Here is a 26,763-nt window from a genome sequence, read left to right on the forward strand (position 1 = left end):
TTTGCCAATGTTTCTTCGGGAGTTTGACGATATTTTAGTTGCAGACTGTAGATGCACTCTCATGTGATTCAGTCATACGTAAATATGTATTTGTGCATTCCTGTTGAAATAATTTCCCCCCACAGTTTCTGCCATATTATGCATTGTTGTTTTTTTTAAATCCATATAATCATCTGCATATTGCTATGTCGGAACAGGGTTCATTGTACTGGACATTAAATGAGTCAAATGTTCATATAGTTTTTTGTTTTTATGAAATGAAGCATATTGATGTTTTTAGAGTATCGGGCCTGAAAGGGTTAATATCATGATACAATTATAAAGTTTCTATTGTGACCTGATGGAAATTCTTATCTAACTAATAGCAAATTACCATCGTCTTAAAAATGATTCACTACCACAAAAACTAGTGGTTTTAAGTAAGATTGTAGTTGTTGATAAAATGTAGAATAATACAGAATTCTAATAATTTTATGCATTAAAGTTTTCCTGCAAGTCTGCATATTTGTGAGTTGTCTCTGTATCGCAGCCACAAAATGTAATGTTAAAAGAAAGTGAATTATACTTAAATTCCCATTTTAAGAAAGCTGTTTTATTGAAGAAGGCTCCTCTTCTTGATGGCATGAGATGATAATTTATTAATAAATGACTTATTAAAAGGTTAAAAGAAACTTTAAAAATCCGGGTTCGTGTACAGCTCTTTTTTTATACAAAATAAAAAATTTAATTCACATTTTTAATAAGTATGCATATTGAAATTAAAATTTAGAAAAAGAAAACATGACACTACTTGTATACAGTAGCAGAACTGCTAGAAATATTGGTAGGTCTTAGTCTAATATACACCCATAGAAATATTGTAATATTTTCCGTCCCCTACCATGACTCCATTCGCTTCGTACAATAAATATTTTATGATAAAATATGTAAGATGATCCATGTAGAAAGCAAAATATGTTTACCCAAATTAATGTTTAATTATTGATTAGGCCATCAGAGAGGTGAGATGGTAATCTGAGTGCCACACTTTTTTGATTGAACACTCTTATTGTGTTGTAATAATCTATGGTACACTGCACACAATGTTGCACAGTCATTTACCTCGTATGAACACAGAGCTGTGTATAATAGCTTTTCTAACATGTCCAATCAGCCATCAATGTAAAATATAGGCTGATATATTCATAACACCCAATACAAACCAGCACAGTATACGTGTTTTTAAGAGATTACTGAGTTTTGCACGTATTATCAGGATTGTGCAATCAATTGTCCCTTTAAAGTAAGCATGAAATGGAAGCTGCAATAGTCTTTTCTTCCCTATTGTAATGTGAATCCGAGTGAAGCGGCTTCTCAGCCAAAAAAAAAAAAAAAATACAAAGAAGAAAGTAGGACGGGACTTGATTTGCTATTGGTCGATCTCATGTGACTGACAGGTTGTCCCGCCCTCGCGCCAGTAAACACATCATCAGAGAACAGATGCCGCTGCAAGAGCGAGGGATTACAAGGGCACATGATGGAGAAATCACTTATAATAAATACAGCAATATTCCATTAAAAAAAAAAAGAAGTCGATTTTGATTTCATGGTGACTTGAATAGCAAACTACAGCCCAAATCTAAATAAAGAAAAATCTAATTATTTGCACTACCTCTGCATGACCTTAAGGGAAATGTGATGTGTAAGATGGCAATTAATGAAGGACTCATTGCTGCAATATTCTCAGAGGTCCAACTAGATGACAGCTTCCGTTAAGGAGCATTCATCATGCACCAACTGTCCACAATCCAACCATAAGTCATAGGGGGAAAATACAGCCTAATTTATGCATACTGTAGATATAACATGATGATGACAATGTTCAGTGACCTCCAGCTTCATTTATGTAATTGCGTGGCACACCTGGAGATTGTGCCATTAAACATTTCAGCCTGACTTGGCAGAACCTCCTTTGTGGTTTCCTCATTATCCAGTTTGTATAAGAGGCTCAGGTCACAAATGTGAAACTGTGAAGGGAAAACCTTATTTTGAGGTGATGTAAATCAAGGAACTTTATCTGATTGCATGCATTACAATGCTATAATATTTTGGACATATTTTGAGTCTTATGCCACAGCACATTTCCCCACCACTAGATGGCACAGCAACAGAAAGTCAAGGCAAAGTCACACTGTTAAAATAAACAAACCACCACAACAAATGTGACATTTATAACTTTAATTTATTCAGACAAAAATACTTTGCACTTTTTTTTTCCATGTTCCAAAAATACTTCATTACAGTCGATAAGCAAAATACATGATCACCACAAACTGTGCTTTATCAGTAGTAATTTCATGATCACTTTCCCACAATCCCTATTAAACCATTTAGAGACCTAAAAACCATTTAAAATCCATTTTAGTGCAAAAATAAAGGTGTTATCCATGTAGTCATTTACGATATAGCACTTTCAAGATCTTTACCGATAGTCCTGTGAGTTTTGAATGCTGGAAGACCCATGATAAAAGCACTTTGTAAATTTTCTGAACGTTTTACTTTGGCCAATATCATGGTAAAGTACTGTACTCTGATTTGTGATGATAAATGAGCACTTTTGTGAAAGGAATCAGGCTGAAGAGGCACTTTCTGTTGAGTCAATAAATTACCTACTATACATTTTTTTCATGGAAAACAATTTACAGGTAAAGTGGATAATTCCCAAATAGGTAGTAGAGAAAAACTTGGTTCTTAAATGCAAGGTAAAATGGGTTTAGGCCAATGAAAAACATGCAAGATCTGAAAAGTTTGGTCCATAATTGCTTAATATTTTGTTCCAACTCTGAAGTGCAGTTCCTGTAATCTACTTCAAAATGAAGTGTACGTATTAACAAACTATTTGAACACTGACGTTAGTATGAGTGAAACTTGAAATGCTGGTACAGTTCCATCAACACCAGTGTGCCAAAATCCTCCATGAAGCTTGCACAAAATAAGGTGAAAAGACCCTAAATACCCTAACAATATAAAAAAATAGAAGAAGAACAAAATAGAAAAGAAAACAGTCACAAAATGATACAAAAAATACCTTAGGAAACCAACAGGCAACAATCAAGACAAACCCATTCACAACATCTTCAAATCAGTCACTTCTGGTACAATTAAATAAATCACTGTGCAGTAGATTTAAAGATTAGCTACTGCGGAGTCTAAAAATGATTCACTAAAAGCATATAGTGCATCAATGTAAACAAAAAAGCTGCTCCAACACAACACTATGTTCGTTGGATGGTTGAATTTGCTACAATGTGATATTAACAGTACTAATATGCACTTCAGACTTGTAATAGCACACTGAACGTCTCTAACAAGGAAACGCAAGAATTGGCACTACGAATACATGTCCGCTTTGGTTTGCAAAGGCACTATATGGAGGACGGGTCCCATTTTTATGCCTTTTTCAATGCCAACCCGGAAGAGACGTTCCTTTTGATAATTGCACTTACATTTAAGTTCACATAAGGGTTAAAGTCACTCGAAGTTCCAGCGCTGGTGTTTGTCTCCGGGAGAGCAGCTTCTCATCTGGATATCAGTACGGCCATCTTCTTTGCGGTAGGACGTGATACACATGTTTGAATGAGGGTTATATATGCTGCCATCCTGAAAAGACACAATGATCGTTTTAGGCATGGAAATGCTACAGGAAAGCATATCTGATACGGAATAACATGCCAAACAAGGTTTTGTCTTATCTCATCCTGTTTTCTGATGGCACGCCAGTGATAAACTGAGCTACAGGCGAACAAACTCACGTCTCTGAACTCCCACACGATGCCGGGAGGAACGGGAGCACCGTCTTGTGGACAGTGCTTCATCCCTATGTGTGTCAATCCATCCTGGACTTCAGCACACAGCTCGGTCACGGAGTTAAACCGAATCTCCTTTTGAGATGTGTACTCGAAGTACTGAGAGAGATAGAGAGAGAAAAATGTTTGTTTGAAATGTAATTTGGCACATTTCTTTGGCTTTTGTGAGTTTTCATACATGGTGATGGTGTTAAGAGTTAGGAAGTTCAATTAATTTCCATTATATTCCAACATAAATTCAAATTATGTTTCTAGCATGTTATATGTTTGGCAACAGTTCTTCTAACCCTAACTGATGGAGTGTGTAGCTTTTCATTTCTTAAACAACCATATAGGAAGACACATCATGGTCATATTCCAGGAAGACAATGTCAAGATTCATCAGGCTCAAACTGTGAAAGAATGGTTTAGACGGAGTGTGAATAATCATTTCCAGACCTTAAATTCATTGAAAGTCTTTGGGATGTGCTGGAGGAAACTTTACAGAGTGCTGGACTCTTGCATTGACAATACAAAATCTTGACCAAAAATGCATGCACCTCTTGATGGAAATAACATCACAACATTTATTTCCATCAAGAAGAATGAGTTTAAGGTCAAAAGTGTTTTTTGTGAAATATTAATGCAATTTAAAATGACTATTTAAATACATTTTAAAATAAATGTTATTCTTGTGATGTCAAAGCTGAATTTTCATCATCATTACTCCAGTCTTCAGTGTTACATGATCCTTCATAAATCACTCTAATATTCTGATTTGGTGCACAAGAAGCATTTCTTACAAAAATTTTTCCAAAAATAAATAAATAATAATTATTGCTGACCCCAAACCTTTGAACAGTAGTGTATATGTTTTTAAAAATGTGTATATTTATATATCATTTGAATCTACTTGGCTACAATGTCTGATACACTGGCAAAGAAATGAGCTTAAGCCATTCATAGCAAATGCATAAATATTGAAATAGAAAAGGCTGAAAAATATTGAGAAAATATTTGTTGCATTTGAAAATCACTAAAAACATGCCTCTAGAAAAACTAAACATGTTCAGCAGCAAATGTCATTTAAGCGACAAATACGGACGTTTGCACGGATGTTGTAAAAAATCAACGCCCGGTTAATAATTCATAAGCAAACAATTTCTCAAAGCAGAGGATCAGAAATAGATCCTTTGAGGGTAAAGGTTAGAACGCTGGAAGAAAAAAAAAAGAAAAAAATTAGTCTCATTAGCCACATGTATATTTCATACAGATGTCTATCTTTGAGGAGAAGTGGCTAAGGTTTCCTTTTCAGTCCAGGCTGTGGAAACATTGATTTTCACACACACATTCACTACTTCACCATGTCCCTTGATGCAGAGCGGCGACATAAGCCACCGGACACATTTACAGGTTGCCCTTTCCATTACATATACATCCCCAGCAACTCATTCACTTCTTCAACTGTGATACTAGATAAATAACAAACCTCAGAAGGGCAGCACATCTCAGGATGGATTATGTTTCTGCACAAATAAAGCTAGCTTTGTTTCGCTGCAAACGCGACAAACAGGGTCTGATGGATCTCCTGCATCTGCTGTCGTAGGTGTTATATAACTGGACATGAAAGCACCTCATGCTCATTTTTAAAGTAACTCGATAGCTCTGGCAAATATTAGAAAGCCCCCTTTAATCTATTTTGAAGATATCAGGCTGTGGGGTTAGACAGTGGCTTTCAAAGTGTGGGGTAAACTCCATGCGGGAGACTATTCTCAAATCTCGTTCTCTTCCTCTAATTCAAATTTGCCATTTTAATGATAGATGTGAGAACTCTTTCTCCTTCACCACTTTCTGCTTATATGGTGTTAAGTAGTGAAACTAAACTTAAGTTCTTTCATGAATTAACACTGCAATTAAAAATGTCGGAAAATGAAAATAAAGTGTATTTAACAATCAATTAATTCATCAAATTTTGTTAAACAAAAAAATATATGTTTTTATATTAACTTTTTAATAATTGAATAATGCTTCTACTCCAATTTGTTGGTGAAATATAAACATTTACACGTTGGCTGTATAAGATATCAGAAAAAAAAAAAAGAAAAAGAAAAAAAAAAGTCAATATTATATAAATATAATATGCAAAGCAGTAGTTTGTATGTATTCATTTATTTTTTTAAAAGACTACTTCCATAATTAAAATGTTTAAATAAAATTTTTTTTGTTGTTGTTGTTATTTTAATGTATTTTGCAGTAACAATGTAGGCCTAGTGACAAAAAGATTTTTGAAGACTTTTTGATGCTTTTTATTATTCAACAAAACAGTGAAAACTGAAAGAACAGATTTTTTATAGTTTTTTCCCCCCAATAATAAATTTTTCCACAGAAGCGTTAATATTGATGTTAGTTACCTGATTACCGCCCTGACCATGGCAGCCGAACAGGGACAGGTGAGCTCCTGTGGGATTGTGGTCCGGGGCATTGTAGTCTAGACATTCAGAGTGGATTCCAGCACTACGTACCTGCACCCGGAGCCAGGAAAAATGTAAAACCATTAAAGAAATTCGCGAATGACATCAAAAAGGACCTCCAGAAGGAATTAGATTAGACTAGATTAGATTAGTCACTTACCGCTCCGTGCCATCCAGGCCTGTCCTCTGGCACATGCAGGCCGGGATAGATGTTCTGCAGATACCATTCAAAGCTCTTACACTGAAGCCGCTTTCTCAGTACAATCCTTTCAGATATATCCCCGTAAGATTCCTACAAGAACAAAATAAAATCAGGCCTCAAGACAAAGCTTACAGATTACCGACTGAAATCTATGTAGGACTGCCTTGACCACATGTCAGAAAGTATTATCTGTAATAGGGAGCAAATATTGGAATACTTTACAGCAGTCAATAAGACAATGTTCTACTTATCACACTTTTAAAGCTCATCTGAAGAAGTGGCTTATGACGAATCAGTTGTGTAAACATTTTTCTAAGAAATTTTAATAATGTGTTTGGGGTATTGTCTCTTTGTAGTGTTGTGTGTGTATAGTGGAGTATTTGTTCTTGTGCGTACCTGCCTAGGGACTGCGAATGTAAATTAGCAATGTTGCTATAATTGTGTATTTTTTACAAATGTTCATTAACATGCTTTGTCCCTATCAGATAAATAAACAAGAACAAATACCTTTTCTGCCACTAAAACCTTTCTGCTTTATCCATTCGATTTTTTTATAATCTTTACTGATATTAATAACTTTTTAATATCTTTACTTTAGTAGCAACTTCAAAGATATCAAACAAGAATGCCACGTAAGTACTTCCTCTAGGGCGCTGTCCTGTAATGTTGACACAAGAACTGCCACGACACACTTCCAACAAGCCAAAAGTCAAAGAAACCCAACCAGGTAAACAAGATAATATTAATTTAGGTAACACCTCACACAGAAAAAAGGGTGTGTTTTCATTCAGACCTGAGGTACAAGAACAACTCATCATGACAGCCATATATTGACAGGAAAAATATCCTCACTCGTTGCATCTGGTGATGTGGCTACCAGAGAATGATTTATTATTTGATCACATTAATAATGTAATTTGTCTGTGAAGTAATATGGAGTTACATGCCACATTCATGTCAGCCAGGGTGATATAATATATGTTTGGCCTAGTTTTAGTATCTTTGTCAGCTAATAAGCTTTTCAAAGACAGCCAAAGGAAGAACAGACACTGTAAGCCGAGAGAACGAACGCATTCAAGCAAAACCTGAGCATCATTTATCTCTTTCACAGTTTTTTCCCCTTCAGGAGTACGTAAGCAATTTTGAGAACAGCACTTTTCAAGATAAACACTGAAGCAGTTAAAAGAGGAAATAACACAATGGTTGTACACCTCTGATTATGCAACAACACAGGATGTTAAAGGGATAGTTCACTTTGAAATAAATTTTTGGTATGTTTTAGCTTACCTCAAGGGCATCCAAGATGTAGGTGTCTTTTTTTCCGCAGTAGTTTCAATTTTGATATTTTTAGGTCAAACCGTTCTTGTCTGTCAGTCATATAATGCAGGTCGATGGTCACTGTCTCAAAGAGCATGCACAGAGTCCAAATTAAAACAATTCCCCGTCGTCCAAATTAAACAATTCCCCATCGTAAGTACACATTGATGGCCTAAGACACGAAACGAGCGGTTTGTGTGAGAAAACAAACAGTATTTATATCGTTTTTACCTCTTGAACACAGCTGCGTCCAAATGATCTGAGAGCGCGGGCGGGTATAGAAATATACACTAGATGTCGCATTGGCTACGGTTTCGTTCCAATGAACTGCAGTAGCCAAGGCGACTTCTATTGTATATATCTATACCCGCCCGCGCTCTCAGATCATTTGGACGCAGCTGTGTTCAAGAGGTAAAAACGATATAAATACTGTTCGTTTTCTCACACAAACCGCTCGTTTCGTGTCTTAGGCCATCAATGTGTACTTACGATGGGGAATTGTTTAATTTGGACGATGGGGAATTGTTTTAATTTGGACTCTGTGCATGCTCTTTGAGGTGGTGACCATAGACCTGCATTATATGACTGACAGACAAGAACGGTTTGACCTAAAAATATCAAAATTGAAACTACTGCGGAAAAAAAGACACCTACATCTTGGATGCCCTTGAGGTAAGCTAAAACATACCAAAATTTTATTTCAAAGTGAACTATCCCTTTAATAAAGAGGTGCCGCCCACTGACAGGTTATGCTGGGTGGATGGATGGATGGATGGATGGATGGATGGATGAATGGATGGAGGGATGGAGGTGTACCTTGCGTGCTGGAGGGTTTCGGTTATAGAAGTGCTGTTTGTAAGAGTCCATCCAAACCTCCGCAGCACGGACAGTGTTCTGAAGGAAGTTGGATCGGGAGTACGGTGCTTTCTTGGGGAAAACATGACCCACGTGGGAGCATGGGTGAATTTCTAAAGACCCTCCACACTGCCACACCTGTAACAAAACATGTTCAAAATGAAGCAAGAATCAAAATTAATTTCTGATTAATTTTTAAAAAAAAAAAGACATTGTAGGTGGTTTTCCATTATTAAAAATTGTAAGGTTAAGTAGTGAACAAATATAATAATCAATAAAGTAATAAATAAATAGCAAATAATGCAACATTATTAATCACCTTATTCATTATTAATAATTAAAATAAAGTTAAGTATATAATGTTTACCACTAGATACATAAATAATGGATTTTTAAAATTAAATTATTAAATAAATAATTATTAATAATTGCAAATAATTAATGACAAAAATCATTATTGTTTTCAATATGGTTAGGATGCTAAAACAGATCAATGTGTTTGCTTTTAGGGAAAAACCCACCTACGATTGACTTGTATATATAGTTCTGCATATTAAAATATGATATATTTTAACATTGAAAAAAATTTCACAGTTCAGCTTTAAAATGAAAGCTAATAATCCAGAAGCATTTATATCTAGAGCATCATTATTTGTTTATGGAGATTCGACTCATCTCGCATACTATTTTTGCACACACAAACTCAACATTTTCTGTGAACAAAGTATCTGATTTTAATGGAATGCACTGCCTGTCAGAAATAAAACATGACATGACAACAGCGCATTAGATCCGTTGAGACACCGACAAAATTCCTTTTTTTAGGCATTTTCCAGCTTTATTTCCCACATGCTTTTTATTCCAATTCACAGCACATCTATTATACATGAACATCGTACAGCCCTAGAAGATAGAGCGTTGTATTCTGTTTCCATATGCATAAAAGATTACTCCATGGTATTAACCATCAATCTTCATTTCTAAGCATAGGCTGAAAAAAGAAATCCAATATGAGAGATGTGTCTAATTATAAATGCTCAGTCTCTCATGCTACCAAGAGCACGTCGACACGCTCTGATGAAAAGCATATGCAAATTACCAGTACAATAGGTAGCAGGAGTACAGAATACAGGTGTCTTACCCGGAAAGAAAGTTCCAGATTCTCTCCTCCCCAGACCTCCATGCCCATGTCATAAGTGCCCAGAAACTCAAAGTAAGCCTTGCTTACGGCAAAGAGCCCCCCTGCCATAGTGGGAGACCTGTGAAGCGAAAAGCAGCAGATCATTGGCAATTCATCAGAGATATTCCCTGGCAGGTAAGTGCTTCTTAGTTTCAGTTAAGCACCTCTGGGTCTGCCCTTGGACGAACCTGGAGAGAAATCTAGAGCAGAACTGAACCGTATTTTAATGTAAACCTAGGTCTGAAAATTAAATCTCTTTCACTGCACTGCAGTTAATCAACACAATACACATTTCCCTGTGAATATAACTTTATTAAAGTCTGGATGGGTTAAAGGGAGAGTTACATTTAAAAGTCTCATGTCATTCCAAACCGTTATGGCTTTCATTTAGGAATGCACCAATATTAAACTTTAATAATTAATCAAAAACGGTTTGTAATTATGATCTGGTTGAAGGCCAATATTAAATGTCTATACTATTTTGTCTAAATAAGTTAAAAATAAAACACTAAAAACTAAAATCAATTATAGACTTCATAACATAAGAATGTACAGTAAGAAAAATAACTGTTGAAGGATTCGTTCACCCAAAAATGAAAATTCTATCATCCTTCACTCACCCTCATTTTGCTACAAACTCTTAAGACTTTCGTTCAACTTCGAAACACAAATGAAGATATTTTAATGAAATCTGAGAGATATTAATTTCCAGATATGTTAAAAGTTACATTTAACAGTGTTATGAAATGTATTACATTTAATCAATTCATTAAAAGATTTTAAATATTAACTTTAAGTGAGCGTTAAATGACAACAAATCTAAATGTAAACATAGAGGAAATGAGAATAAACAATAAAATTTGCAATATCAGCTCATATAAATATCCAATATGGATCAATAAGCTAACAAAAAATATATACTACTATAAATAGTAGTATTGTAAAATATAGTAAAATTGAAAATGTCTTCTTTTGTGTTCCACAGAATAAATAATAAATGAAACAATAATTGGAAAAAAATTCAATAAATTGAAATAACTTAATAAATAATAATTGAAACGACATACAGGTGAGGATGACTATCCCTTTAAGCATTTATAATCTTTTTCTTAAATTGCCAAGAAATACACACAGCAAAATTGGATTGAAAAAGAGGACCAGAAACCAACCTAATGGGGTCAATTCTGGATTTGCGTATCTTGCGATCGATTTCAGGCACTCCATGCCACTGGAATGTCAGCCTCCAGTCAAAGCCGCCCACCATCGGCTCCTCAGTCTGCATGTAGAACTCAAATGTGTTCCAGTCAATGGTGTCAATAACCGGACATATGATGGTGGTCTCATTCTCAGCGATTCTGACGATAGAACAGACAAATAAAATTTGCATTTCCCTGGCTAATACACTTCACAAATCTGTTACTGTGGATTATGGAAGTGTTTCTATGCAACATTTGAATTTTTAAGTCACACCTCTCCAGCAGTGGCTCGATCCAGCCAGGCACACACTCACAGTGGCAGTCAAGGAAGGTGAGCACGTGTCCTGTAGCGTAGGTGGCGCCAATGAGCCGTGCCCGAACCAGACCTTCTCTTTTTTTGGTGCGGATGAGACGAACACGCTCCAGGTTACTGACATACTGAGCCAGCTGTGACTTCAGGTACACTGTAATGCATGCAAAGAAAATGTGAATCTTTTTATCAGGATCCAACACATAATGGCCAAATCACAGGAAAACACATATGGATGTCAGCTAATATAAAAACTGGTAACATTTTATTTTACAGTGTCCTTGTTACATATGTTACATGTACTTACCATAGTAATAACAGTAAATTATGCATAATTACATGCAACTAACCCTCAACCAAATCCTAACCCTATAGTAAGTACATGTAGTTACTAGTTACTTAATATCACTCAGTACTTAAATATATAAATTACACTGTAACAATGATACCTTAAAATAAAGTATAACCTAAAAGCTCATATGGAATGATAACTATCGCTACCTTACTATCCAGAACTTTGTAGAGGAAGCATGAAATATGCAAACATGGACAAATGTGTGAGTATATTTCAATGCAATTAAGGCATGTTGAAAATTTTGCTTTTTAAACGTAATAAACGTAATATAAAATGTAATAAGGTTTTATTAAAGCCCGTTCACACCAAGGATGATAACTAAAAGTTTCATTAATGGTTCTAATTCTATGAGAATATGGCAGTTCACATCATGACTATAATGATAACGATATTGTAACGATTTTTTTTCTGATGAATGATAAAAAACACTGACAGCCAATCAGAATCCACTGGCTTGAGCATTTAAAGAGATCAACAACATAACTGCAGAATGCACATAGAATAAACAGAATGTTATTGTGGATGGTAAAATATTCTTCAAATGTTATTTAATAACGAGTTATTAATATAATAAATTATAGTTATATTTATAGTTATCATTCTTGGCATGAACAGGCCTTAATTCATTAATATGTAGCACCTAATAGGTTCAAATTTTTTCCCTTGCTTCACAAATATTCATAATTGGTTGTGAAATCCCCCAAAATGGGGATATTTTGGGGATATTTAATTTAATTTTATCAATCAATAAATTCCTCTTGAAACAAACTTTGTTGTATTATTTTAATTTAATACTGTGAAGCTGCTTTGATACAATCTGTATTGTGAAAAGCGCTATACAAATAAACTTGACTTGACTTGACTTGACTTGGAAGTGCTGACCAATCAGGATGAGACAAATGTGGAAAAGGACGTAAATAATTAAAAAGTAGTTTTAAACTAGTGGAATTTTAGATTTAAAAACGTGAATTCTGTCTAGAAAGTGTCACGTCACCTCTGTCGCTGAAGTCATCCACGAGTATGACCTCCTTCAGTAGGACAGCTGGCGTCGTCTCCAGCACACTATGGATGGTTCTGAGTAAAGTGGACCAGGCCTCATTGTAAAATGCTATGACCACTGATGTTGTAGGTAGATGACGGATGTTGTACTTCTTTGCTTTGCATCTGGCATTGCAAAAAAGAGAAAGAGTTAATCAGACGGTAAAGCAAACTGGCATTTATTCAGATCATGTGGTTTAAGCAAACCGTTTTCCCTGTGAGTTACACACTACATATTATAATGTGCAAATGTGAACATCTAAAACGTAGAGGAACCTGACACAGCTCTGTGAAACTGACATCACGTTCATCATTACTGGATGTCGACTTATAACGTGTCACGTGACAATTGAAGAAGGAATCTGACTATTAATAAATGTCACTTTCAATTTGTAAAACAAGACATTTTTTCCTCTTTTTTTTGTATTTGACTTACTCCCAATTTAAAATCTGTAAGCAACCATTTCTGGTTCAGATACAGATTCTGATGGGAGACAACCAGACATGCCAGAGACATTTTCACAGCATTCTGAGTAACAACTTGAACCCTTTAAGGCAGAAACTTTATAAATGCAGAGCTATTCAAAGCTAAAAGATACTCATTATTTAATGTTTAATATACACAACCATTTAAAAGGTTTTTTTTTTTTTTTTGGAAAGACAGTATCACTTTTATTCAACAAGGACACATTCAATTGATCAAAAGTGACAGCATTTATAATGTTACAAAATATTTATATTTCAAATAAATGCTGTTCTTTTGAACTTTCTATTCATCAAAGAATCCTGAGAAAAATGTATCAGTTTCCACAAAAATGTTAAGCAGCATAACTGTTTTCACCATTGATAATAATGAGCAATGTTTCTTGAGCACCAAAACTGTACATTAGAATAATTTCTGAAGGATCATGTGACACTGAAGACGGGAGTAATGATGCTGAAAATTCAAAAACAAAATTGAAAACAGTTATTTTCAATTGTAATACTATTACTTTTTTTTTTAACTCTATTTTTGATCAAACAAATGTGCACTTCATTGTGTTCCTTGAACTCTTTAAACTCTAGAGACTCTACATTCACTGACGGCAACTACATTTGTGCACATTTACAATAATTATCGCTACAAGGAGAAATGCACAAGAAAAAAACCCCACAGCATAATTTCTGGCAGTAATGCTTAAGTCTTTGACAAGAACTAACTTGCCTAAAAGTTATTTCAGAAAGCGAGCAAAAGAACTTCACATTAACTGATAAAAATCCCTGCTGATGCCAAGAAATGTGCTCCTGCCGTGTGTGATCTCCTGTGATGTGGCAACCGGAGCGCGGTTGAAAGACTGCAGGGAGAAAAAACGCATCCAATTTGTCTCACTTCTCGTCGTCCAAGGGGACACTTTCTCTTTTCAGAGCAGCAGCTTGAACCCTACTCATTATTGTGTGACAAGAACCATGAAACAATTATTCTCATACAAAAGCATTGCTGTTCTGAGAAAACGTCCCAGCTCTATTTTTCTATTGTTGTTCATTTTTTAATCGTGTTGTCTGGCTGCAGGCAATGGATTCGTTTCAGACAACAGACAACATCTGTAAAGCTGTGAGGTGGACACAAGTGTATAAATCACCTGAGGAATCGCCATTCAGGACATGATTTCAATTCCTCTGGAAGTGAAAACAAGCACATTTTCTATTTATTTTACATGCTTATTTGTAATGGAATATAATGGAATGCATTTATTTGCCACATGCCTCTATAAATACAATTGCAATGACAAGCATAGTCACCAACATGTTCCTAGCTTATTCTTGGTGGTTGCCAGGCCATTTCTATACAGTTATTAAAGTGCATGTTGCTATGCAGTTCCTAGGTATTTGAGTGGTTGCCATGGCATTGCTAGGTGGTTACCAGGGCTTGGCTATACAGTTACTAAGGTGTTCTAACTTCTAAGTATTTTTAGCATGTTGCTATGAAGTTGTTAGGATGTACTAGATGGTCGTTAAGGTGTTGCTAGGGGATTTCCAGGGCTTTTCCTTAACAGTTATTAAGGTGCATGTTGCTTTGCAGTTGCTAGGTGTTTTGGTGGGTTGCCGTGCCATTGCTAGGTGGTTACCAGGGCTTGGCTATACAGTTACTAAGGTGTTCTAAGTGTTTTTAGCATGTTGCTATGAAGTTGTTAGGATGTACTAGATGGTCGCTAAGGTGTTGCTAGGGGATTTCCAGGGCTTTTCCTTAACAGTTATTAAGGTGCATGTTGCTTTGCAGTTGCTAGGTGTTTTGGTGGGTTGCCGTGCCATTGCTAGGTGGTTACCAGGGCTTGGCTATACAGTTACTAAGGTGTTCTAAGTGTTTTTAGCATGTTGCTATGAAGTTGTTAGGATGTACTAGATGGTCGCTAAGGTGTTGCTAGGGGATTTCCAGGGCTTTTCCTTAACAGTTATTAAGGTGCATGTTGCTTTGCAGTTGCTAGGTGTTTTGGTGGGTTGCCGTGCCATTGCTAGGTGGTTACCAGGGCTTGGCTATACAGTTACTAAGGTGTTTTAAGTGTTTTTAGCATGTTGCTATGAAGTTGTTAGGATGTACTAGATGGTCGCTAAGGTGTTGCTAGGGGATTTCCAGGGCTTTTCCTTAACAGTTATTAAGGTGCATGTTGCTTTGCAGTTGCTAGGTGTTTTGGGTGGTTGCCGTGCCATTGCTAGCGGGTTAACAGGGCTTGGCTATAGAGTTACTAAGGTGTTCAGAGTGTTTTTAACATTGCCATGCAGTTGTAGGGATGTTCTGGATGGTCGCTAAGGTGCTGCTAGGGGGTTTCCAGGGCTTTTCTTACAGTTATTAATGTGCATGTAGTTACCAGGGCTTTGCTATAGAGTTACCAAGGTGTTCAGAGTGTTTATAGCATGTCGCTAAGCAGTTGTTAGGGTGTTCTGGATGGTCGCTAATGGATTTCTATGTGGTTTCCAAGGCTTTGCTATACAGGTACTAGGGGTGGAACGGTACATGTATTCGTATTGAACCGAAACGGTACGGGCGTCACGGTTCGGTGCATAAATTTACACGGAGAATACACGGTATAAAAATAAATAAAACTCGCGTACAAATGAATTAATCTAATGTGGAACTACTGTTAGATACGCTGGTTCTTTAGGGACACCTAATCTGTAGCCCCGCCTTAGCTCTGAAGCAGGCTGCAATGTAAAGATTGCAATGCTGGAATATGGTGTGTGTGTGTGTGTGTGTGTGTGTGTGTGAGAGAGAGAGAGAGCACTGGCGGAGCTAGGGGGTGGCCAGGGGTGGCCGTGGCCACCCTTGGTCTAAGCTTGGCCACCCCTCTCACAACTGCTGTTTCTGTCTCTTTTTTTATTGACAAAAATTGAATTTTTTTAAACGCTGAACCGTCTCTTTAAGACCACAAAAAACGTGAGACTTTTCAGACGAACACTCCAACTTCACCTCAGCGCCAGGCGCAAGTCAAACGAGTGCGGAAATATGCAAGTGCCGAATGAGCTTCAGCAGAATATCAGACAGTGATATGCACATAGTAAATATAGAGTCAGTCTTTCTCAACTGGTGGGTTGCAAGACCATTTTGAGTAAGTCGAATAGTGTGCAGTCAACAACAAACATAATTCTCTTTTTTTCTGATGCTACTTTTATTTTAGAAGATGTGTGTGAAAGCTTGTGACACTTTTGATGCTGAGAAAAGGGCGTTGTCCTTATTCAGTTGGCTATCTTCGGTAAGATGAGATGTTGTCAGGCCAAATGTCAGTAAAACTAACTAACTTTCCTGTCATACGGCTGACAGCTGTTGTACTGTGCTTGCGGTACGCGCAAATGCGGCGTGCTGTAGCCGTAGTTGTCGTCAATTAACTCATGTAAGAATCAAAAAGGCGATTAAAGCAGTCAAAATTGCATGCATGTATTTGTTATATATGCGTCCCATGTGTCTGGATTAAAATATTCTGCTATGTGAGATCACAATATAAGGCACAAACTGATATGTAATGTTTTAATGTCCAAATAAATGTGAGCACTGTGCATTTGTACTAGACGATAGGCATTCATTTTGCGTTAATTTGTAAAGGACAAACAAAAAAGGATCATTTTTAAATCCATAAAATAAATAATTTTACATTCTGGCAACATTACATTATGAAAAACATAACATTTTACATTTTGTGCTGTTGACTTCCGCCTTGTTCACATTCTTGCACATGGGGATTCAAAAGATAACTTTTGTTTTCCTTTTTAATTTAGGTATGATAGAACTGTTGCAATTATATATTTTGACAACTAATATAGAAAGTTAAACTTTTTTAATTGGTTGAAGAGTTCATTGATTATATAAAACGCGTTGAAGGTTGAATAATCTTTGGACTACAGTATTTATCTGCATGTTATCTCATCCATGAAGATGCAACAATGTAGAACAAGCTATTGGATATTTTGAGAACCAGAACCAAGCTAACTGAGCAAGTTGAACTTTAGCTATAGTGTGTGCCCTTTTATTACTATTTAATTAATTTTAATATGAGGTGGTGGGTAATAATAAAAAAATATAAAAATCACTCAGTATTCCATGATTCCTAATTCACTACTTTCTCAATTACAATTAAGTACAAATTCACTTTATTCAGTTGTTTAGGCACTAAAACAGTCCAATACATTATCAAATTATTTTTTATGATAAAATAATTAAGATTTCTGTGCCACCCCAGACTGGTTGCTGGCCCTTGCCTGGCCACCCCTATGAAAAAATCCTGGCTCCGCCACTGAGAGAGAGAGAGAGTGAGAGAGAGAGTCTTAAAAAGTTATTAAAATGTATTAAAACAAATATATTAATCTGAAATGTAGCAAATTAATTTTCAATTCATTCAGGTACAATTACCAAACATATCTCAAGGTCTTTTGGTCTTTTTATTCATTTAATTAATAAACTAATTATATAAAACTATTTTCAGTGCACTACAAATAAACTGGTTCTATGCCTTTACTTTATTAATAAAACTTATTTAAAAAATACAAGGCTTAAGTAATTTAAGTAATTTATTTTCCTTTGGTGGTACAGCCTGAGACATGCACAAGCCTGTTGCATTTTTGTTTTGCTTTTCCCTCCATTGTACCGAACTCGTACCGAACCGTGATGTCTGAACCGAGGTATGAACCGAACCGTGACTTCTGTGTAGCGTTCCACCCCTAACAGTTACTAAGGTGTGTTTTGCTTTGTGGTTGCTTGGGTGTTCTGGATGGTTCCTATTGTGTTGCTAGGTGGTTTCCAAGGCTTTGCTATACAGTTAATAAGGTATTTATGTTTTTAGCATGTTGCTTTGTAGCAGCTAAGGTATTCTCTGTGGTTGCTAAACTGTTGATAGGTGTTCAAAGCAGTTACTATAGTGTTTTCAGAATGTTGCTATGTGGTTTCTAAAGGCAACCACACACTACAAGATAATCAGGCTGATTGTGGGCCCAATTCTCCGCTTTCAACAATCCTAGGTAAAGTCACAATTATCTTGATGGATCTACAGATTATCGTATCAGATTTCCTTGAGGTGTGATGCGTGTTAAAAATGATTGAATCTGCTCAGAAGAACGCTGGGGTCTTAAACCGCACGCACTCTGTAGATTGTCACGTGGAACGAAACAAATCAGAAAGCGAGCTGATAGAAGTCAAAAGCATAACATTTTCTGTAAAAGAAGTCCAAACACTATTATGGCCATTTTTCTTGGCCTGCGTCTGCCATGTTTGTTTACTCTAAAGTCACCTTTTACCGCGAGAGATTTTCGCAAGGTTGTTTGTGAATGGTATCAATGCACAATGGTGTGCGTCTTGGTCACATAGCAGCACTCCACACACTATAGAAACAAAACTGTTAAATCTATGATTGTTTTATCATCATGTTTGTGGCCTCTCACATTTTGAAAATCTGAAACGTTTTTAAAAATCTTTTAGTGTGGGCCAGCCTTTAGGCATTGTTAGGTGGTAGGAGGGTGTGTAATGTGTGGAAGACATACTCGTGCATCCTGTTGTCTTGAATATGGCGATGGAGAGATATCTTGTCACTGGTGAAGATGTTGATGGCATAGCGCTCAATGCTGGCTTCCTCCTCTTTCTTCTCCTCAGTGCTGAGGGTCAATCGGGTGGCTCGGCCATATTCTCCAGGAGCGTTGGAGTCTGGTGCTAGCTTCTCGTAAACAGGCCGCAGGAGGTTGTTGGAGTCCTCCTCCTCAATGGATGGAAGGTCACGATCCAGGATGTGCCGTTGACCATCATTATCAGCCAGAGATGGCGGGGAAGAACGGACTATAAGGAGATAGAAGAGCCACAGCAGAGAAAAGAGGAAGCCGACCTTGGCCAGGAGAGCCACCTTCCTCGACCAGCGGATCTTCATGACCTGGCAGCCAGCACCAATAACAGCACCAGTCAAAGAGCCCCAGACTCCCACCTTTCTGAAGGGCAAGAGAGGAAAGAGAAGATGCAGATTAGAGATAGACTGATACATTGGCCACTGGCCAGACTGATCTACTGAAAGCCTCGTCAATGAACAATGTACTGTTTACGAAAAAAAGAGTGTTTCAAGATCTTTTTAACTGAAAATGGAACATATTATTCAGACACGTCATTTCTACTTTTAATCCCAAGGTGTTTGACTAAAGTCTCATGTTAACCGCCAGCTCCAATCACTGAAGCTGAATTTGAGGGGTTGAATACAGACAATCCATCATCAGCTGAGTAATCACATAATTGAGCTGCATTAATATTTCAGCATGCAGGGATTTAGCTGAACAGTGGTCGTGACAGACGGACAGTCTGAGACAGTAATTCCATTCCTCAATCACAACACTTCAACATTTTAACCTCATTTAATAATGAATGTTACTTACGCACACATATATATGCAACAAAACTGCACACTAAATAATATTAATGGACCATCAATGCACTTCAAATATTTGGGAGTCTGTGGTTAAAATGTTTGGCAGTATAACAGCTGATGGCAGATGCAGGCTTAACTACCGTATGAATGTGTGCAAATTGCAAAAGCGAGCGAAAAGAGGGGAAGATATGTATGAAAACAAACTCAGAACATTCTCAGAAGATCCAACTAGATGCTATAAATACCTATTGGCTTATTGGATTGCTTTAAATTGCTTCCACTTCTGTGTGCTCTTTAAAAATAGGTTTAACTGCACTTCTTATGTTGAAACCATATGTCCATTATGAAACATTTACTCATAAAAAATTTCCAAAACTTTGTCATAAATATAACCATTGAATTATAAATGATATATAAAACTAATCCAGTGTATTTCTTATACACATTTTTTTGTATAAGAAAAAAGATGTAAAGCGGGCCCAAAAGTCTTTCAACACTTAAAGGTATGGTTCACACAATCTTAAAAATTCCATCATCACCATTTGTATGAGTTTCTTTCTTCTGTTGAACACAAAAGAAGATGTTCTGAACTGAAGAATGTTGGTATAACCAACCAGTTTCTGATCCCCCATTGACTTCCATATCATTTTTTTTTTTCCATACTATGGAAGTCAATTAGGTACAGCATCTGTTTGGTTACCAACATTCTTCAAAATATCTCATAGAGGTTTACAACAATTTGACGAGTAAATGATGACCAAAATATATATATATATATATTTTGGATGAACTATCCCTTTAAGTCATTCCTAAAAGTGTTTATTTAAAATGTTAGCAATTTTTAAAAATGGCTTATTTATATTATTTTTCATCCTTTAAGTTGACTATCAAAATTATGAAGAGTGTTTTCTTCTCCTGCTCCGATCTATTGAAGATGTAGCTCCCCCTTTCCAAAAGACTGGTCACAAGCCAAGTGACAAAAGCTTTCTGGGATTACAAAATGGAGAGCTCTCTGAAAGCAACCCTTGACTGGGCACCCATAAAAACTTCCGTACTAAACCTGATAGGTTGGGTGGATGTGGGAAAGCTGGGGAACTGTGGCTCTTGAGGGTTGAGAAGCTTGAGTATCACCTCTGTGGCATTATTACCTTTAAATTATAAGGTTCAAAAACTGGTTTTGTGCACAAAAGTGTTTAAAAGCTTAACCGTATTATGTCTTTTGAAACCCATTTTACTTTTTTTCCCATGATACACTAAGGAGAAATTCACAGCAGAATGTCCAAGCTGTTATTTTTCATATAATGAAAGTGAATGGTGACCATAGCTGTCGAAGCAAGATTTTCAGTGAATAATAACTTAAATTTCCTAACTATCATATGACTTCAGAAGACTTTGTTTATAATGCCTGCTGGGTAATACGGGCTACTTTTAGTGTTTTTTTGTCCATTTTGGAGCTTGACAGCCACTAGTCACCACCTACTTTCATTGAATGGAAGAGAGGAGCTCAGACATTCTGTTAAACTTCTCCCTTTGTGTTCCACAAAAGAAAGGAAGTTATACATGTTTTAAACAACATGAGGATGAGAAGGATGATAGAAAGGACTGTCTGTGCTGTATTAATAAGCAGGCGGAAATGAGACAACCCGAGCTGTTAGTACATCATCTAGGGAGGGTTTAGTCAGAACATTGTCATTATTCTGTTTACAGTGAGATGGATGTTGCTGCTACATGTGAATCAGGAGCCAGAACATCTGTGTTATAGACTACAGCTGGCTTACAGTTCCTGCTGAAAGCAATAGGCCTAGATGATTACTGTACATAACAGGACTTTGACAACGCTCTACTTAAATTTAGGTGAGTTAGTACCAGCCCAAAATGATTGACATATCCAGATTTACTGGTCGAACAAGTGCTCTCCATTTGCAGCTTTGTTCCCTTTTTTCGAAACACAACTATTATATGCCTTACAATTCTTTTTTTAAATACCTACTACATCCACTTTGAAACGAATCAGTGTTGGTCACTTGCTTGTTCTTAACACAAATGTAGCATTTCCTTCCATTTTCTCTTTTTTAAAATTATGATATTACATTACATTATCACTCACTCCCTCCTGAAACCACCTGTCCTCAAACCAGAACATCAGAACTTGAACTTCATATAGATTAAAATATTTTAAATAAAATATCTATTATTATTTATAGTTCTATTACAGGTTTTTTTTTTCTATTTGAAGTCATTGTCACTCACACCCATATATCAAAACATCACTGTAAATACAAATTTTGGATTTTTTTCAAATAATATTTACAACATTTTATAAAATAAAATATCAAAAAATTTAAAATATACAGTACTGTCAAAGTACGTAAACATTTAAATTTTTATTGTTTTTGAAATAAATCTCTTATGCTCACCAAGGCTGCATTTATTTACTTAAAAATTAAGTAAAAACAGGAATATTGTGAAATATTATTACAATTTAAAATAATTGTTTTCTATTGTAATAAATTTACAATAGAAAGAATTTTAAGCATCATTACTCCAGACAGTGAAGACATTTATAATGTTATAAAATATTTCAGTTTCAAATAACTGCTTTAATAAATTTAATAAATAAATGTAATAAATGCGAATAATACTGTTCATTGAACTTTCTATTCATCAAAGAATCACCATTTCCACAAAAATGTTAAACGGCACAACTGTTTTCAACATTGATGATAATAATAATAAATGTTTCTTGAGCAGCAAATCAGCATATTAGAATGACAATGAAGACTTGAGTAATGATGCTGAAAATTCAGCTTTGCCATCACATGAATAAATAACTTTTTTAATTATTTTCAAATAGAAAACAGTTATTTTAATTTGTAATAAAATTTCTCAATATTAGTTTTACTTTGTTTTTAGTGAGCATAAGAGACTTCTTTGAAAAACATTAAAAATGTTAATGTTTCCAAACTTTTGACAGGAGAATATTTTCTGGATTTTAGACAACCCAGATGAAAAAAGATGATTTCCTGGTCTTAGCTTGTCACCCAGCCTTGTTGAATTGCTACTCAACTGGTTTAGCTGGTTTAGGAAAGTAAAACACACATTTTGTTAAAAGAAGAAGAAGAAGAAGCATAATTAATAATGTAAAATTCCAAAATAAGAAGTAGCAGTGCCAAATAAGGACTGAATTTTGACTCTCTCTCTCAACACTTGAAGAAACTAACCAAAACAAATCAAAGTACAAATAAGTATGGTAATTGAAAACATGGTGGTACCGTGATGCATACCATGGTAATGTAATACAATTCTTTAAGAGCTTGAACTATTAAACACCATTTCATAGAAATATGGGCATCATTCAAAAGCATGTCAAAGCATATGGTTATAGTATTATTATCAATGCACCATGGTACCACCAGAGTATTTTTTACACACATACACATACACACACACACACACACAAAGTAATCTGAGATCACTTCGTAAAGATGCAGCAGAAGCACATGAGATCATCAAACTATTAATATAAGTATTTTAACCCATAAAATATGAACTGTATATAACATAAGGTACATTTTCATCCAAAATACAATGATAAAGCCGAGCAGTGACTTTCCATGTAAAACTGAAAGCTCGTTAACATGCAAAACATGTTCATATTGCACACTCACCCACATACATACATCCACGAGACTCGTGTAACTCAATAGCTGATGGTCTTACCTGATCTCTTCATGCCGTGCTCTTAGACAGATACAGTATAAGTGCCGCTCGTGTCACTGTCAGCACACACACATCCTCCTCAAACAACAAACCCGCTCTACTCCACTCCACACACAACTGCTGCTCCTCGCGCTAATCGCTTTAAGTAGCTGGAGTTTTTACAAAAGGGCGATCTTTTGACGAGTTACATGGCGAGTAAATGTCATAGTCTTGCATGTACTGCATCGCACCCCAGGAAGTTTCAGATTTGACAGTCTGGGCTTCATAAAGTGAACCACGTGACCAGAGCATTATGGGAAGGCTGGAGTTCAATGTGCGTGCATTAGCTGAACACTCAAGAGCCCCTGTGCGTCATTTAATATTCTCACTGTCGAATGTTTTTAAAAGATTTTCCCGGTATAATCTATCTATCTATCTATCTATCTATCTATCTATCTATCTATCTATCTATCTATCTATCTATCTATCTATCTATCTGTCTGTCTGTTTGTTTGTTCAATGCATTTTTTTTGAGAATCAACCAGTTTGTCTGTTTTTCTCCAATCATGAATCAACCAGCCAATAGCTGTTTGTTTGTTTTTGTGTTTGTTTTTTTGTTTGTTTGTTTGTTTTTGTCCAATCGTGCAGTTTTTTCGGAATCAACCATTATTTGTTTTTTGTCCAATTAAACATTTTCATTATATATATATTTTTTAATCAACCATCTATCTATCTATCTATCTATCTATCTATCTATCTATCTATCTATCTATCTATCTATCTATCTGTCTATCTATCTATCTATCTATATCCTTTTGTTTGTTTGTTTATTTGTTTGTGTACAACTGGGCAATTTTATGATTTTTTTGAGAATCAACCATTTTTTGTTTGTTTGTTTTTTCTCTAATCATGCAATTTTATTTTTTTATTTTTAATCAACCATTATATAGCTGTTTGTTTGTTTGTTTGTTTGTTTGTTTGTTTGTTTGTTTTTGTCCGATCATGGGAATTGTATTGTTTTTTGAGAATCCACCATTATTTATTTTTTATTTTATTTGTTTGTCCAATTATGCAGTTTCATTATGTATTTCTTAAGAATCAAAAAGATTTACTTAATCTTTAATTATAAAATGTGTATCAGTTTAAAGGAATCAAGAGAAGACACCTTTAATTATGATGCATTCAGGTTAAGTGAAGAAATACGTTTTATGATCGATTGCCCTTTAAATATTTTTGTGAAGTATATAAATAGCAATGTGAAGCTCCAACATCTAATTGATTTGAGTGAACACATGGAAAATCCACAGACAAATGAAAATGCTCTTATTAAATCAGCCTATAAAGAATACACAAGTTAAGAGAAAATTGACTAATTTAATTTACAAATAAGAAGCATGTGCATAAATGGTTAAAAATTTGATCACAGTGCTGGCTAAAGTTAGACAGCAGTTAAAACAGTTTTAATTAAAAGGACCCTATTAAATGACACAAAAGTATAAGCAATCATAATGTTGCCATTGAAGTCCTGCTCATGTGTTGCTGGAGGATCCTCGGAATATGTAAGCATGTTGTAATTCTTTCAAATGTTGACTCAACAACGCCCTCAACTTGCAGAGAAACACATTCTGCAACGTGGCAAGACTTTTATGTTCAAGGTTAGACTGTTAAGACTCTTAGATTGTATCTGGACATGATAGGGTTAACTGTGCTTCAGTATTACCTTTCTATTGTACAGGTGGAACAGGTATATCTGGACCCTGTAAATCATTTCCAGCTCTGCACATAAGCCACAAATTAGTTTGGTTACTATCAACAAATGTAAATATATTAAATACAATTCACTGAACAGCTCATAGCAGGTGTTTTATTTAGTAGTCTTTTTCCATGACACAGATTAATGTGTTGACACCGTGAAATAACCACCAATGCCTGCTTTTCTTTGCTCATCATGATCATTACTGTTACCATAGATCAGAAGTAATTATTGACAAGGGAACATGAACTGTATGCTGGCCAGTGCAGAGCTGCATGTTGAACAGAAAGCTGAGCTGCTGCCCTGCCAATGCACTGTATAACTCTTGTCTGAAACATTTATGCTCATTCTCATCTGTCCCAAGGCAGACATCAAACTGAGAACTGTGTCTCAGATAGTTTTATATGCTACATAATTCAAATGGACACACTGAATTTACAGCCAAGATGTTACAACCTTGGACAGTTTTCATAACTTTACACTGTAAAAATCAACTTCTATAATCAGCATTTTGTCTCGTTCGCCAGTAAAAGTTTCTAATTAAAATGAGATAATAATTTTTTCAAAGAAAATCTTGAATTAATCGATTTAAACAACAATGTACAAGTTCCAGGAAAAGTTTATCATTAGATAATAACATTTTCAGAGAACATATCAAATTCATTTTTATAAATTAATTCAATTAATTATGCCTACATTTTTAGGCATGAATATTAGAACATTTAGTGGGAATGATGAGGTCATCTGGGAACATAAATGAAGATAGTCTATAAATAAGTCTTTCTCACACAATTTTTTTTTTTTTTAAAGAAAAAAAAAGATTGTTTAGATATTTTTTACTGGAAATCATTTTCTTTTAAGAATGTTTAGATATTTTTACTGGAAAACAAGACAAAATGTTTGTTTTATTATTTTATTTTATGCCAAAAAGGTTATATAAGGAGAAATATCCAAAATTATTGAACAATACTTTCATGTTTAACAAGTTATTTAAACTTTTTTCAACTGATAAAAGTTTACGAGCTGATTAAAAAAATTAAATTAAAAATGAATTAAAACAATAAATTAATAAAAAAATAATTTCATATAACGATCCCATGGGCACATATAAAACCTCTACTGTATATGAAGTGCTTGACAGAACCCTACAAAACATTTTCGGTACCACTTTACTTAAGGCCTTTATGTATAATGCATTATAAAAGTATTTATAATGTACATTATAATCCATTATATCTTTTCATGAATAATTATAACCAAAGTTTAAATGCATTATAATATTCACAAATTCCAACTGAAATTGGTTGTTTGTCGTGTTTAAAGTCCGCGTGAACCGGAAGTTGCAAATGACTTTTCTCCAGTGCTGTGACGTATTTCCAAGTGAAACGGAATATTGAACAGAGGGCAGGGTTTTACTTTAGCGCTCCTCCTCTCCATCTCTGCTCATAGCAGACTAACGGTTTGAGGGGAGTGGTTAAGCGTTTCCCAACCCAAGCCTCAGAAAAGGAACGCCATTCCAGACCGGAAGTAACTTTTCAGATTTTGATTAAAGATTACCACGGTAAACAATTTTTTTCTGTGTATTAACTTGCACGGATTAATTGTTCACCACAAGACTAGTAATATGCGCTAACAAAGTAAATAGGGTCAATTTTGATTTCAGGTGGACTTTAACTCGTGCATTATACTTTCCAAAGGTG

General features: G+C 35.4%; 1 protein-coding gene and 1 long non-coding RNA gene across 2 annotated transcripts; one reads left to right on the top strand and one right to left on the bottom strand.

Annotated features, from left to right (window-relative positions):
- Positions 1 to 2,202: 2,202 nt before the first annotated feature.
- Positions 2,203 to 23,608, bottom strand: poc1bl (POC1 centriolar protein homolog B (Chlamydomonas), like). The gene is made up of 11 exons (XM_082185171.1): positions 23,332 to 23,608; positions 18,749 to 19,183; positions 12,705 to 12,874; positions 11,320 to 11,509; positions 11,019 to 11,204; positions 9,811 to 9,928; positions 8,631 to 8,807; positions 6,456 to 6,587; positions 6,236 to 6,346; positions 3,792 to 3,944; positions 2,203 to 3,639 (listed from the first exon to the last, which is right to left on the bottom strand). The coding sequence occupies exons 2-11, from the start codon at positions 19,123 to 19,125 to the stop codon at positions 3,511 to 3,513; spliced, it is 1,743 nt and encodes a 580-aa protein (XP_082041297.1). The 5' UTR covers positions 19,126 to 19,183; positions 23,332 to 23,608; the 3' UTR covers positions 2,203 to 3,510.
- Positions 14,542 to 16,873, top strand: LOC309510419. The gene is made up of 2 exons (XR_014210362.1): positions 14,542 to 14,640; positions 14,846 to 16,873. It is a non-coding gene; the product is annotated as an uncharacterized lncRNA (long non-coding RNA).
- Positions 23,609 to 26,763: the final 3,155 nt, after the last annotated feature.

This window comes from Leuciscus leuciscus (genome assembly GCF_965113295.1).
Source record: "Leuciscus leuciscus genome assembly, chromosome: 12".
Taxonomy (NCBI): domain Eukaryota; kingdom Metazoa; phylum Chordata; class Actinopteri; order Cypriniformes; family Leuciscidae; genus Leuciscus; species Leuciscus leuciscus.